This window comes from Leucopleurus acutus (assembly GCF_964270905.1).
Source record: "Leucopleurus acutus genome assembly, chromosome: 9".
In the NCBI taxonomy this organism is placed as follows: domain Eukaryota; kingdom Metazoa; phylum Chordata; class Mammalia; order Artiodactyla; family Delphinidae; genus Leucopleurus; species Leucopleurus acutus.
This window is the reverse complement of record NC_139144.1, coordinates 5,025,809-5,039,674: the sequence shown is the minus strand read 5'-3', so window position 1 is coordinate 5,039,674 and position 13,866 is coordinate 5,025,809. Positions and strand designations below refer to the sequence as shown.

The 13,866-nt window shown below is 52.3% G+C and overlaps 1 protein-coding gene across 1 annotated transcript in view; it reads right to left on the bottom strand.

The window, feature by feature from the left end:
* Positions 1–11,830, bottom strand: part of VWC2 (von Willebrand factor C domain containing 2) — a gene marked incomplete at its 3' end in the record, with an annotated part of 115,898 nt that extends 104,068 nt beyond the window's left edge. Inside the window, exon 1 of the mRNA XM_082846431.1 lies at positions 11,138–11,830. Coding sequence (XP_082702557.1) covers positions 11,138–11,821 — 684 coding nt within the window. The 5' untranslated portion in view covers positions 11,822–11,830. The remainder of the gene's footprint in view (positions 1–11,137) is intronic.
* Positions 11,831–13,866: the final 2,036 nt, after the last annotated feature.

Sequence of the window (13,866 nt, the reverse complement as noted above, 5' to 3'; positions counted from 1 at the left end):
TTCCCCTTGAAGCTGAGCCTCTTCCAAAGCATCCTGATATTACAACAGGCCAGCCCAGCAGTTTCTCCAGTTAATGAGGTCCCTTTCCACGGGGGTTTGAGAGACTGTGGGGCTCACTCACAAGAAAGGGATCCGTCTCTGAGCTCAGAGGCACCCCTGAGAGCCGAGCACTCAATCGTGTCAGCTGCTGCATCCTGTCACCCTAGAGCAAGATGACCTTATTTCTCTGACTCCCTGGAGGGCACAGGAGGCCAGAGGGGACTCTGCTGCAGGAGGTGACCTGAGCTGAGGGGTTGACATCCCAGCACAGTTTATCCCTCAGGCCACCAGCGTCCCTTGTTCCTCACAGGCCCAGGGAAAGGCAGCAGCCTTGTCAGAATGCTTTCTTTTCCTACCCCACACTCCCTGACATTTCTGCCAAGTGTGACATGGCTGAACTACCAGCCGATTGAGGCAAAGGTGCTCGGGGGGCCCTGTTCCACGTGGGAAGGGCCTGCCAGCCTCCTGGCCAGCTGGGGACTCCCTGTACTGCGGCCCCAGGGGAGAAAGGTGCCACGGTGACAGCCGTCCACTGGCCAAGGGCCCTGTGCCCCCAGAACATAACTGTCAACAATGAGAGAGCGTGACCGGGGACGGAGCTACGGCTCCTGACACCTTAACAGGAATGAATAAATATGAGTCCTGGCTTGCTTGAAACTAATTGCGTATTTTGTTTCAAGCCTTCTGAAACGAAAATATTGAGATACTTTTTCAAAAAATGCATGAAATTTAAAAGTAAAATGTAAGTAAGAAACTTTTTAAAGTTGGACCAGGGAGATAGATATAAACGAGTGTAGCATGTCAACCTCTGACAAAAGCAAAGACATGATACAGAAGGGCCGACCTGTCTGGTACGGTGTATGTTAGCATTTATTTCTGAGGCGCTTCGGGAGCAGGGGGCATATCACTTAGAAGTGGTCTGAATTTTCTTCCAGGAAGGGCAGAGGTGGCCATGGCCTACTGGAGCTTGGTGCCACCTGTGACCTGTAGCCCTGGACGACAGGAGGAGCCTTTGAAAATGTTCACCTATTTCAGAATTTGGCCTCAAGCTGCACCAGCTCCCCAGCGATCATCTTTTTCCAAGAACATTTAAAAGTTGTATTTAATGGCATCTCCTGTTTAAGGATAAATTTCACAGCTCAAAGTTCAGTACAGGACACACCAACCCCTGCAAGGCACGGGAACATCAGCCCCACCACCAGCTCAGCTGTCACCACCCTGGAGGCCCCCGCTTTTGTAATAGGCAGTCGGGGTTCTCAGCCCCAGCACCCTTGATATTGGTTGTTGGGCTGTTCTGGACCCTGTAGGATTCCAGCAGCCTGTCAGGCCTCCGCCCACCAGATGTCAGTAACGTCTGCCCACCCCAGTTATGACAACCACAAACGCCTCCACATGTGGCCAAAGCTCCCTCGTAGGGGCAATGTGGACCCCAGGTGAGAACTACTGATCTGCAATTTAGTGAAGGAGGGGGTTTGATCCCTTCTTTCTTAACTCTGCGCCTCTGCTTCTGGGATCCTGTTTTGCTTCCTGGATTTCAGCCGTTAGATCGCATCTGGAACTTCTTTTGGTAAAGGTTTTTGGTAGTACGCACTCTATTTTTGTTGAAAAATATTTTTGTTCAGGTTCATTCCTGAAAGATAGTCTTGCCAGGTACCTCAATTGAATTCATGCTTATTTTCTCTTTGTTCTTTAAAGATGTTCTTCTACAGCTTTGGGTTTTCTATTCGTTTCTTCTAGGCTGTGCCAGGTGGTTTGCAGCATCTTAGTTCCCTGACCAGGGATTGAACCCATGGCCCCTGCAGTGGGAGCATGGACTCTTAACCACTGGACCGCCAGGGAAATCCTGGCGGAAATTTTCTATTCTTGACGCGATGTCAGGGGTCAGCCTAGTTACTGTTATTTTGCAGATAAAGTCTTGACTCTGTGGTCCCTCTCAAAATGTTTCCTTTCTCTCTGGTGTTCTGCACTCTCACTAGGTGTGGTCTTATACATATACATACATATATATATATACACATATATGTATATATATACATAAATATTTTATATATACTTAATATATGTGTGTGTGATATATATACACACACATACATATATCTTTTTTTAGATTCACTGGGATTCCTGCATCAGGAAATAGGGATCTTTCAACTAGAAAGTCTCCAGCACTATCACTTCATCTTCTCCACATTCTCTGCTACTTCTTTCAAAATTCTAACTGGATGTATGTTAGACCTTCTTTCTCTATCCTCCATATACCAAAACATTTCCTTCCTATGTTCCATCCGTGCACCTGTGTTTCATTCTGGGCAACTTCTTCAAATCTACCCCCAGATTCACTAACTTATCTCACAACCTGCACCTATCATCCTGTCACATCCTCCCCTTGAAAATTAGTTCCAATTACTGTAGAATTCCTTTATACAGGCTCTATGCGATTCCTTTCCAAAGCTGGCAAGTACTTGGTATATACTGATGTGGTTTACCCATCCACTTGATTCCCGCATTTATTTCTCTGTGCATAAAAAAATATTCTCGTTTGTATCCCAACATCTGGGTCTGATCTGACTGCGTCTGTCTCGGCTGACTCTGATTTCTGACGCTCTCTCCTCCTGTGTGGAATTGTTATTTTGACATCACATTCCTTGGAACCTTATTTGGGGGGATTCTCTGCGGCTGGAGAGTGTTTGCCTTTGTCAGATAACTCTGGGCCCTGCCAGCCTGGGACCACTTTAAATAAAAATATTCCACATGGATTATCCAGAGCACTCAGGGAAGCATGACTAGGGGCTCCACATGCACAGCAGGGCATGTGCAACTGCTGAGAGGGAAGCCTCCAGCTCTGCCCAGTGCTGAGGCCATCCAGGGGGTGTGTCTACACTGACCTCTTGCAGGACAGGCTCTTCCGGGGAGTCTGCTTTTATGAGAGGTACCCTGATCTGACTCTCCCTACCTGGGGCCCTGGACTTGTGACGTGGCCCAGCCTGGCCTCGAGTACCAAGGGTCCAGGCCCCGGGTATCAGTGGACACCCTAGGACGGCCTCTCCTGAACGACTGACTTTCCTCTCTGGTTTCATACATCCACCTCTATGGACTAATTTCTCTTTTTTTTTTTTGCCATTCCTGCTGTGCTTTTGAGAAGATATGTTTTATTGTATGAGATCCAGGATTTCATGAGTTTTCTAAACAGTGGGTTTTCAGCCTATGAGTGAGTCTTCCATATTCCCAGGTAAAATCATTTCTGCCATGAGGGGAAATGCACAGAGCCACACGGCATCTTAGTTTTCCATTGCTATGCATTTCCACAGGCCTAGGGCTTCCCAGAGAGCTCGCAGGGCCACGGGCAGATGCCTGACATCATCCTTTTCTGCATCCATTCGAAAGGCACCCTCTGTCCTGGACGCACCCCAGTGCCCGACAGAAATAGAAGGAGAAGTGAGATCCAGCTGGCAGGATCTCAGCCTTGGAACAGATAAGCAGCAAGAAGGATTTCCGGCTACATAATCAGAACCGTGCCATGAAGGACGGCTACAGGGGATGCAGACTTGAGCGGAAAACCGTATCCTTTACTCAATCTCACAACTACACTGTCGGAAACAGGCTCTGGTCTTTTCCCTAGAAAGCTGCCCCAGGATCCTTCTTCCTCTGTCGTTTAAACACAAAGCGTTAACAGCACTGAGATCTAGGTGAGGGGCCTCCACCTGCCTACCCTGCAGACCGCGACCCCACCTGACCAACCTCTGGGCACATCACTCTCTATAGGGTCACTGCCCCTTGATCGGAGGGACCTGACGGTTTGTCACTGTATATCCAGGATGTAGCCCAATGCCTGCAAATATTTATTCAAAAAAGTATTTTTTAATAAATAAATGTAAGCATGAGCTTTCTGTTGGGACTTATCAGATCTGAGAAGGAAATACTTCTGGGCACACACAGCGCCCTAGAGTCACTCTCTGATAGTGAGGAAATTCACAGGCCATCTTGCTGGTGACCAAGCGCCATGCTGGGGCAGGACCGCCCCTGAGATGCACAACTCCCCAGGCCACAAGTGCAGCAGGCTTTTGTTCTGCTGTTTGTGCAGAGCTCTGCAGGTTCTCATATCTCTCATTTCCTTCTTATAATGTGAGAGACAGCATCCTCTCCACGTTTTCCCGCCAGCTAATAAGGAGGTTCTGAGTATTGCCCACGGGCACAGGGATGAACCAGAACACAAGCTCACGTCTTCAGAGGGTAAGGACTCTGTGCGGTCCCAGCCATACACAAAATGCCCCTCCATCCCCATGGGATCAGGAAGGTAAAGAGGCAGAGTTGGAAGGAAGTGTCCAACAGACCAGGACTCAAATCCTGGCTCCCCCATCACGAGCTTGATGACTTCAGTCAAGTTACTTAACTGTTTTGAGCCTTAGTTTTCTCTCCTTTAAAAAAAAAAATACCACCAGCTCATCAGTCTATTGTGTAAACCCTGCCCCCACCCAACATATAAAACATATAAGCAATGGATGAATGTTGGTTTCCTTCTTCCCAACATAAAAGACTAAACATTTAGGTTAGCAGATATTTGTCCTGTCTAAAACTTCCATAAGACATTTGGTCCACACCCAAAGGTCCTTGAAATTCGGTCCTATCCAAAGAGTCCATGCCAAATGGCTTTGGACAAGACCAAATATCAAGGACCTTTCTTCTTTTTTTATTACGTATAGTTGACTTACAATGCTGTGTTAGTTTCTGGTGTACGGCAAAGTGTTTCAGTATTATATTAGTATATATAATTTTTCAGATTCTTCTCCATTACAGTTTTTACAAGATATGAATAGAGTTCCCTGTGCTACACAGTAGGTGGTTGTTGATTATCTATTTTATATATTGTGGTGTGTGTGTGTTAATCTCAAACTCTTAATTTATCTCTCCCCCTGCTTTCCCCTTTGGTAAGCATAAATTTGTTTTCTATGTCTGTGAGTCTATTTCTCGTTTGTATCTTTTTTTGGATTCCACATATAAGCAATATAATATGACGTTTGTCTTTCTCCGCCTGCTTTACCTCACTTAGTATGATCATCTCTAGATCCATCCATGTTGCTACAAAGACCTTCTGCTATGGACCAAATATCTTATGTAAGTTTTGGACCGGACAAAATGGTCTTGCCAATATCAAGGACCTTTTGGCAGAGATGGAATATCTTATGGACCAGAGGTTTTATGGAAGTTTTGGACAGGACCAAATGTCCTGTGGGAACTTTTATAGCACTTGTCTCATACACACAAATAAAGTACTGCACGGAGCACGTAAAAGCGCAGTCATTCACGTTAGGTTTCCCCTACCTGAGTTAGGGACACATCTGAAAGGTCTAGGGAAACCATAGGTACTCTCTTTTCTTTAAAAAAAAAAAAGTTAACATTTAAATGGCATTGAACAGAAGGGCAGAGACTAAGAAGCCCAGAATTTGTCAAATCTTCCTAGAAGCCAAAACAACTTCAGTCCTAGCAATAGCGCGCACATGACACTGACTTACAGGAAAGAACGTCGACTTTACACAACTTCGTTCATGTTCCTCGGCAAAGGAAAATAATAATGGTGTTGTTGTGGTCTAAGTAACATCAGTCAAAAGAATATAAATACTATTAGACTGAAAAATATGGAGAATCGTGTCTTTCTCTTTATTGGCACTTGTTCATAATTGCAGTAGAGATCTATTGAGATGGAGCTTTTGATTCCAAATTTCATGTAAGTTCTTTTTCATTAATAAACTCCGAGAAGGGAGATTTTGCAACAAGTCGGCTGCTGAGGCCCCGGGAGAGGCTTGTGACTCAGTGGTCCCGGGTCATCTCACCTGTGACTACCTCGTTCACTGATCTTCTGTCCAACGGTCCCCATGCTTTGCGAGACAGCCCAGCAAGCAACACGTATCAATAATTCATTTTCTCTTTTTCTTCTAAGACTTAATACAATTGCCAGTCAGACCTCCTGATCGGCTACGGTAACCAGCGTGGACACACAGAACTGATATCATCCCAACCGAAAGCAAAGTGACATTTCAGTTCTCCTGTATCTCGGGGAGTCGCATGCATTCTGCTAGGTTCTACAAAACACGGAAACAAGCTTGCAGACCCTGTTTCTGTCTTCACAGTTCCCCTGAAATCAGGATTCCCAGGAGGGGAACAAGTTCTTTTGTTGCTCAAAATGGAATCGTGTTTTAACTAATGAATTTCAAATTTGACTTGCTGCTGGCATGTATGGTAGCTCTCAGGGGCAAATTTAAAAGTGAGGCCCTCATACGTATGACACAAGGACCCACTGACATAAGTAAGTAGCACAGTAATTCCTGAAGTGGAGCTCAGAATGGAATAGACACTAAATCACCAAAATCTGGGTGGGTGGCTTAATTACGTTTATAAGGCATCCCGTGTATTACCCATCACTCTGTGCCTTCTCTACTAATTCTTTCTTCCAGTCATACTTGCTGATGCATCCTTGCCCCACTGCATTCCCTACACCTCCTCGGACCCAGGCCTACGAGGTCAACTCTGGTCACTGACCCTATGTTACAGGCTGCATTGTGTCCCCTCTCAAACTCAGATGTTGCAGTCCTAAACCCAATACCTCAGAACGTGACTGTATTTAGAGACAAGGTCTTTACAGAGGTAATTAAGGTAAAATAAGGTCATATGTGTTGGCCCTAATCCAATATGAGTGGTGTCCTTATAGGAAGAGGAGATCAGGACACAGACATGCACAGAGGGCCTGTGAGGACCCAGGGAGAAGGCGGTCCTCTACATGCCAAGGAGAGAGGCCTCTACATGCGGTCCTCTACATGCCAAGGAGAAGGCGGTCCTCCACATGCCAAGGAGAGAGGCCTCAGGAGGAATCAGCCCTGCCCACCCCTTGATCTCAGACTTCCAGCCTCCAGGGCTGTGAAGCTGTAAGTTTCTATTGTTTAAGCCACCGGGTCTGTGGTACTTTGTTATACAAATGGCATGCCCCAGGAAGCAAGAGAGCACGTGAAATAGCATTCGTGTATAAAAATTATAAACGAATAGACCAGCTTCCTTACTCAAAGTTGGAGGCCTGCTGGTGTAAGAACAGGACGCTTGGTATAATTTCAGAGGCAGTGGAGGACATTCTACTGGTAACTATGCTTTTATTTGAATATACAAACTAAACTGCAAACATCCCTGGAGGGATGAGGGTATTACTCTAATTGTTATTAGCAGCTTAACGGTATTTCACTGAAGGTCTTCTGCTGACATCTGCCTGAGATCAACCAGGCTGTAAGGAATGGGAATTTGAATGGGGTAAAGAGCCTCCGTGAGAAGGGGAAAGACAGGACTGAAGTACAGAGAAAACTGGGCAGAGAGTGAAACCCAGCAGGACCCCGTGGGGCCCTCCCAAGTACAAGCCTTTCTGTGCTTTCTATTTCTTGTTTGTAGGAAAAGGGTTTCTGCCTCCAAGACCTTCCCTGAGTTCCAAAGGGCAGATTCAAGTAGTCACTAATTAGGGGAGTGAGGAAATGCAGAAGGAAACAGGGGCAGGATGTGGGAGGGTCCCAGTTCCTCCTGAGGGGTGGGCACAGATATCTGATCCATATCCCTGAGCTCTTCTGCAGGAACTAAGGCCCCCATCCCGGTGGAGGATGGTGACTTCAGGCTGAGCACAGATCCCTGGAGCACCGCCCTGTGACCTCACCACCAACCAGAGTAGGGTTACACACCCTGAATCCCACCCCCCAGGTTTTGCCTATAAAACCTTCTTCCCTGAACCCCACTGGGTCTTTGGAGCATGAGTCAGCCATTCTCCTGGCGTGGCCCCATGATAAATAAACATTTCTCGGCTCCGAACTCTGACGTTTCGGTTTGTTTGGCCTCACTGTGCACCGGGCACAGGGACTGCAGACACATAACCAGGACAGAGGAGCACGAGAGGGCAGGGAAGAGACACGCTCTGTCCGGAACATGTGCGCAATAGCATCACAGGCACAAGGATCCGGGGTTCCACCTTCTCAGGCACCCACCACGAGCTCCCAGCCTCCCTCAGTAACCGACTCTCTCTCAGAAAGCAGAGAACAGAAAGCGCCTGCGTGCCTCCCAAGGAAAGAGGCCCAGAACCGGCCTGCCTTTCATCCCCCGCCCCCTGACCTGGCCATGATCGGGAGCGCCCCAGACATGACCCTCTGGCACCTCAACCGCCACTGAATTACATTGTTTTCAGAGAAGCGCAAAGCGCTTCAGATGCAAAATGCGCTCCTTTCCTGTCGTCCATGTACTGTGTGCTGTGCAAACTGCAGGCCTTGATGGGTCTCCTGGAAGCCTGGAGGACCCAGAGCAGCTACAAGAGCAGTTGTGCCCCACAAACCCCTGGACTCACAGCTGACCCTATACCCCTCTATGCTTATCCTCCCAACACTCCCAGAAAGCACTGCACCCTCTTTTGTTCATGGAATGAAACTTGCACAAAGCCACACTAAGTTAGGGAAATGCCTTATGAGTGTTCCTGATACTAACAGAATGAACAAGCATGATATATACAACGCAATCGTTATGCAGTTGTACTTATCATAGGAGCAGGAATATAATGAAAATTTTATAGCAGCTGTGCACAGTGTCATCCTAGCATCTGGTAATGACTGGATGAAAGTTAAGAACAAAGGATCACTTGAAGATGAAAGATGCGCTTAATACTCTAAAAATAGCTTTATTGGTATTTTAATTCTTACTGAGATTATAATCTTTCCAATCTACCTTTAGTTGCTATCATCTCCCATCTCAGAGTGGGAAACACATTCTACTTATGCACCAAGTTTTGAAAACAGGAATACAATACAAGGCATGTACGTATATACACTACCAAATGTAAAACTGATAGCTAGTGGGAAGCAGCCGCATAGCACAGGGAGATCAGCTCTGTGCTTTGTGACCACCTAGAGGGGTGGGATAGGGAGGGTGGGAGGGAGGGAGACGCAAGAGGGAAGAGATATGGGGATATATGTATATGTATAGCTGATTCACTTTGTTATAAAGCAGAAACTAACACACCACGGTAAAGCAATTATACTCCAATAAAGATGTTAAAAAACAAAACAAACAAACAAAAAAACGATCTCCCACCCCCATACACACGGGCAGCTTCATGGCATCCAGCACTTAGCAATGAATAACAGAACAGAAGTTCGAATTCTTCCTTCTACCTGTGACGGCTGCTCTGGGATGCGTTTGGGCTTTTGAGATCAAAATGCTAGTAGTTCCTCATCCTACCTCATGGACACCTACAAGAAATGACTATGGAACTACACACAGTGCAAACAATAAATGGTATTAATTAAAAACTAATCCCTCGTCTTTGATCTTGTAACACTTAGATTTTCCTGTGAATCTAAAACTCCAGAGAATCGTTTGGCTACAGCCCCGTCCCAGGCCAACACGGAAGGCCCCTCCTCTGGGCTCCACCAGCTCCCATGGCCAGCATTACTTATGCACTTCCGGGCTGCACCCCAGAACATCTGGGGAGGCATCTGCCCAGCTCCCCAGTCCTCCAGGAGCATTCTGAGGGCAGGGTTCCAGACTTACTTCTGTAGTATGGCCAGGGCCTGGTTCCTAGCAGGTTCTCATCAAGGTTGTCTGTCTCTCCAAAGGGCTGAAGCCAAGAACTGTCTTAAACAGGTTTGCCTGGAGATAAACCCTGGGTGTCAGGTTGTTAGAACTCCAAGGAGCCTTAAGGAATTTCGGGCCCTTACCTTACAGATGAGGAAAAAGAAAGCCAGAGGGGAGATGTGCTTTGTTCCCATCATGCAGCCCATTAGTGGCAAAACCAGAATGGAAACTCATCTTTTCTGACCAAATCCCAGCATCTCCACACTTTGTACATTACCTATAGATCTGTCCTTCTCGGCTTTATATTAATAGTTCTACAACACTCAGGAATTCATTCCTAAAACTCACTACACACTGTCACATCCTGGGCACATTCTCAACTTGCAGATCTCAGAGGCTATGGTCTGGGCACCCTGAAGGATTCCTTCGCACCTGCCTCCTTGTTCAGCTTTGGGGGCTGGAGGTGCCAGGATGCCCTCTGCTGCCCGGGAAACCTCTGGCATGCCAAGTCAACTGGCCAAGTCCAGTTGGACTGAGCCGACCATGGGGGACTGGAATGACTGAGCAGCCGTGCAGTTGTCTCCCAGGCTCGGTACTGAAGAAGCAGGGCTTTCGGGGGCAGTTCACCCCCCCGGCCAGCACAAGCACTGGATGGCACCTCCATCCACACCAGTGCCCCTGTGGGGCTGGGCTTTTGGTTCAAATAAGAGTGTAGGGGGTAAAAGCGTGCTTGAATCTGCTTCTTAACAGCTGTGTTGCCTTCGACACCTTTTAAAAATATTCTGTGTCTCAGTTTCCTCTTCTTTATCAGCTGGAGATAGTAGATAATAATCTACTTTATTGCGTGGTTTGAGGTTTAACTAAGTTAATACAGGTGAGAAATGCAGCCTGGAGCCTAACATACACGAGGCATTCAGGAAATAGCACTACTAATATTATTACCAGTACTCACCTAAAATAAAACCATTTTTAACCGTAACCTGGACTTGTTGTTTTTGCTGTCGACTTTGTTTTAGCATCTATTGAGCAAGCATTTTTTTCTTTTAATTTCTAGAACATCTGCCTGATACCCAGCACACAATCTAGGGAAACGGCTTATTTATATGTACAGTCTCCCTTAATGAGCTATTAGCTCAAGAGCGCATCCCAAACAGCAGGGTAAATTACCCTGTGTTTGAAAACAGGGCGAGCATTTCGGCAGCAACACTTTTAACTCAGGAGCAGCCAATTAAGGTTAAAAGTACAGCCAGTGATTTTGCTCGGGCTGTTCGCCTTAGGGCCACGGGCTTCACTCTAAGGAAACCCTTTTATCGTGAAGACCGAGCGAATGCACGTGGACTGGGCACACGGCTTTCAAAAATTACTTCAGCACTGAAAAAGAGGGGTCGTGCTGAGGGGACGCGGGCACAGCGCCGCCCACCTCTGAAAACCACAGAGCGCCTCTTCTCCAAAGTGGGGACTCAGAGCCGGTTCACCCTCTCCTGGGACGGGCAAAGTCGCCCGGGCGCTCGCCTCTTACCACGAATTCCTCCAGGGTCTGGTAGGTCTTGCCCCGGAACTCGCAGTAATTCTTCCTCTCCTTGCACTGCGGACAGCACTGGCTCGTGTCGACGTGGATGCAGCGTGGGTGCAGCCGCGGGCACTCGGGCTGCGCGCACAGCGGCCCCTCCTCGGTGCACAGGCATGGGCAGGCCGAGGGGCCCGGCGCGAACTTCTCCCCGATCGCGTACACGAAGCCGCTCTCGTCCACGCAGCCCTTCCCCCGGTAGTCCGGGTACGCGTACTCCTCCGGCAGCTCGGGCGTGGGCTCTGGGTCTGGGCCCGCCGCGTCCTGGGCAGCGGCGGCGGCGGCCGGGGGCTCTTCGTGCGGGGTGTCCCCGCGGGGCCGCCCCTGCAGGTCCCCGGCCCCGGCGCCCCCGCCCTGGGCGGCCCAGGCCTGTTTCTGCCTGCTCCACGCCTCCCGGCCGGCCAGCCCGCGGCCGCCCTTGCCCTTCCAGTCCCGGCCGCCGCCGCCCTCGTCCCTCGCCGGGCGCCCGAGCTCGCTCACCCGGCCCGGGCCGTCCCGAGACGCGTGCTCGCGCTTCTCCTGGCCCGGCCGCTCGGGCGCCTGGGCCAGCTTCTCCAGCGGGATGCTCGGGCTGCACAGAGCCACCATCAGGCAGCAGGTGAGCAGGAGGGAACTGGACAGCGCGCCAACTGCCATCGCAGTGGAGCTGGGCAACCCCTACCGCGTCCCGGCGGCCGGGCGGGCGGGGAGCGAGGTCGAGGGGCGAGTCGCATTCACAGCCCGGGGGCGCGCCGCCGCCAGTCTGGAGCCGCCGTCCCTGCGGAGAGAAAGCAGCACAGCTGAGCCCCGAGGCCCGCGCGCGCCCGGCCCGGCGGCTCCCGAAATGGACGCGCCGGACCCCGAGGGCAGAGGCGGCATGCCCGGCGCCGGGGCACGGCCCGGGGTCCTACACATCCCAGACCGTGGACACGGACACGGAAGCGAGTCCCAGGAAAACACCGGCCCGCAGTGTTCCCCGTGTCTTCTTGATTAGCGGGTGGCGGAGCAGCGGGGATGCAGCTAGCGGGGCCCGCGCCCCCTGAAAGGCTCGGATGGAGCCACAGAACTCCGGAGTCCGGCGCCCTCTCCGGGTCCCGGCCACACTTCCCAAAAGGCGACTCAGTGGAGAATTCCGCAGTGGAGCGGGCGCTGACGGCCGTGCAGGAAGATAAGAGGGAAACCCTTCCTCGCTTGCCCGAAGGTGTTTGGGGAAGAAGGGCGCGAGGGGGGTAAGAAAGCTCCCAGGACCCGGTGACTCATCCTAACAACTTTGCAAACGCCACCAGTGCGGGGCGCAGACGCCCCTTCCCCGCCCTCCGCCCCCCGCCCGGTTGCCCAGAAGGTCCGTGACTGTCCCCCAGCCCAACCCCCGTTCCCGGTTGCGGGTCGGGGCTTTGGGAGGCTGGGGCTCCTCCACCAGCACCCCGGCAGCCGCTCAGCGACTCGGGGCGCAGACCAGAGACCCCTGCGTGGGCCGCAACGCGCAGTCGCCTAATTTCTTTGACCCGGGAGGGGTCGTGGCGGTGGAGCAGGGGGGCCCGGCAGCACTAGGGTGTGCGGTGGAGGAGGCCGGGGATGGCGGGCGCCGGGCGGGGCGAGCCCCCTTCACTCTGCCTGTCTCCGAAAGCCTCTCTGGTTCCCAAACTTTATGCCGCCCCAAGGGGCCGATGGAACCCTAGACGCCGCAGGATGCTGGCCACCCAGCCTCTCTCCACCAAGCCCTCCAACTCCCCTCGCCCCCCCGTTCAGCGCGCCTCCGGGTGGCTTCCTCCCCCTCATCCCCACCCCCCTCAAGCAGGCTCGGGTCGTCCGTGCCCTCTGCCCACCCCCATCCCCGGCCCGGCGGACTTCAGCCCGGGCGATCACCCATATGTACAAACTTGGGCTTGGGTTAGGGGGGCTGCTCCCGAGCAGCAGGGAGGCGGAAGGGCGCCCCGGGCGCGGACACCCAACATGGACCCTCACCCCCCGGGGGCGGGCGCCCAGCCTACGTACATGAGCACAGGGCGCCGGCCGGACGCGGGGCTCGCGGCGGGCGCTGGGGCAGCAGCGGCGGGCGCGGCCCTGGGGCGCCGGCGCCCATCCTCCGGCCGGCGGGGGCCCGGCGCGGGGCGCACCGCGGAGAGCGCAGCCCCACCTGCGCGCTTCGCCCGGCGCGTGCACCCGGCTAGGGCGTCTCCGCTGGCAGGCTCATCGCACCGCCGGCGGCCGGGAGCCGTGGCCCCAACTCGCGTCAGTGCCCGGGCCGCCCTCCGCCGCTCATCCTCAGGTCTGGTCCCCGCGTCTCCGCGACGAATCGTGCCCCGGGGCCAACCCGGCTCGGCCTCGCTTCTCTCCTCCGGCAGGCGCGGGGAGCTCCCCGTACCAGGCGCCGGAGGCTGGGGTATCCGCGGCGCGTCGGAGGCAGAAGGGACGCCCGGAGCGCGGCAGGCGAGTGGCGCCGAGGCCGGAGTGGGAGCCCGCGCGCCCGCCTCCCGCCTCCCGCCCCGCGTGCTCCCCGCCCCTCCTCTGCGGCCCGGGTTCGGGAGGCGTCGCCGCGGCGGCCGGCGCTGCCCAGGGGTTGGAGGGCCTCCCGCCCACCCGCCCCCTTTCAGGCCCGAGACCCACCTGTCAGCTTGCAGCGCAGCCGCCTCCCCACCTCCGCCGCCGGCTGCCATCCTCCGGCCTTGTCACTCACTCTCCGCTGGACCTTTCATCTGGGC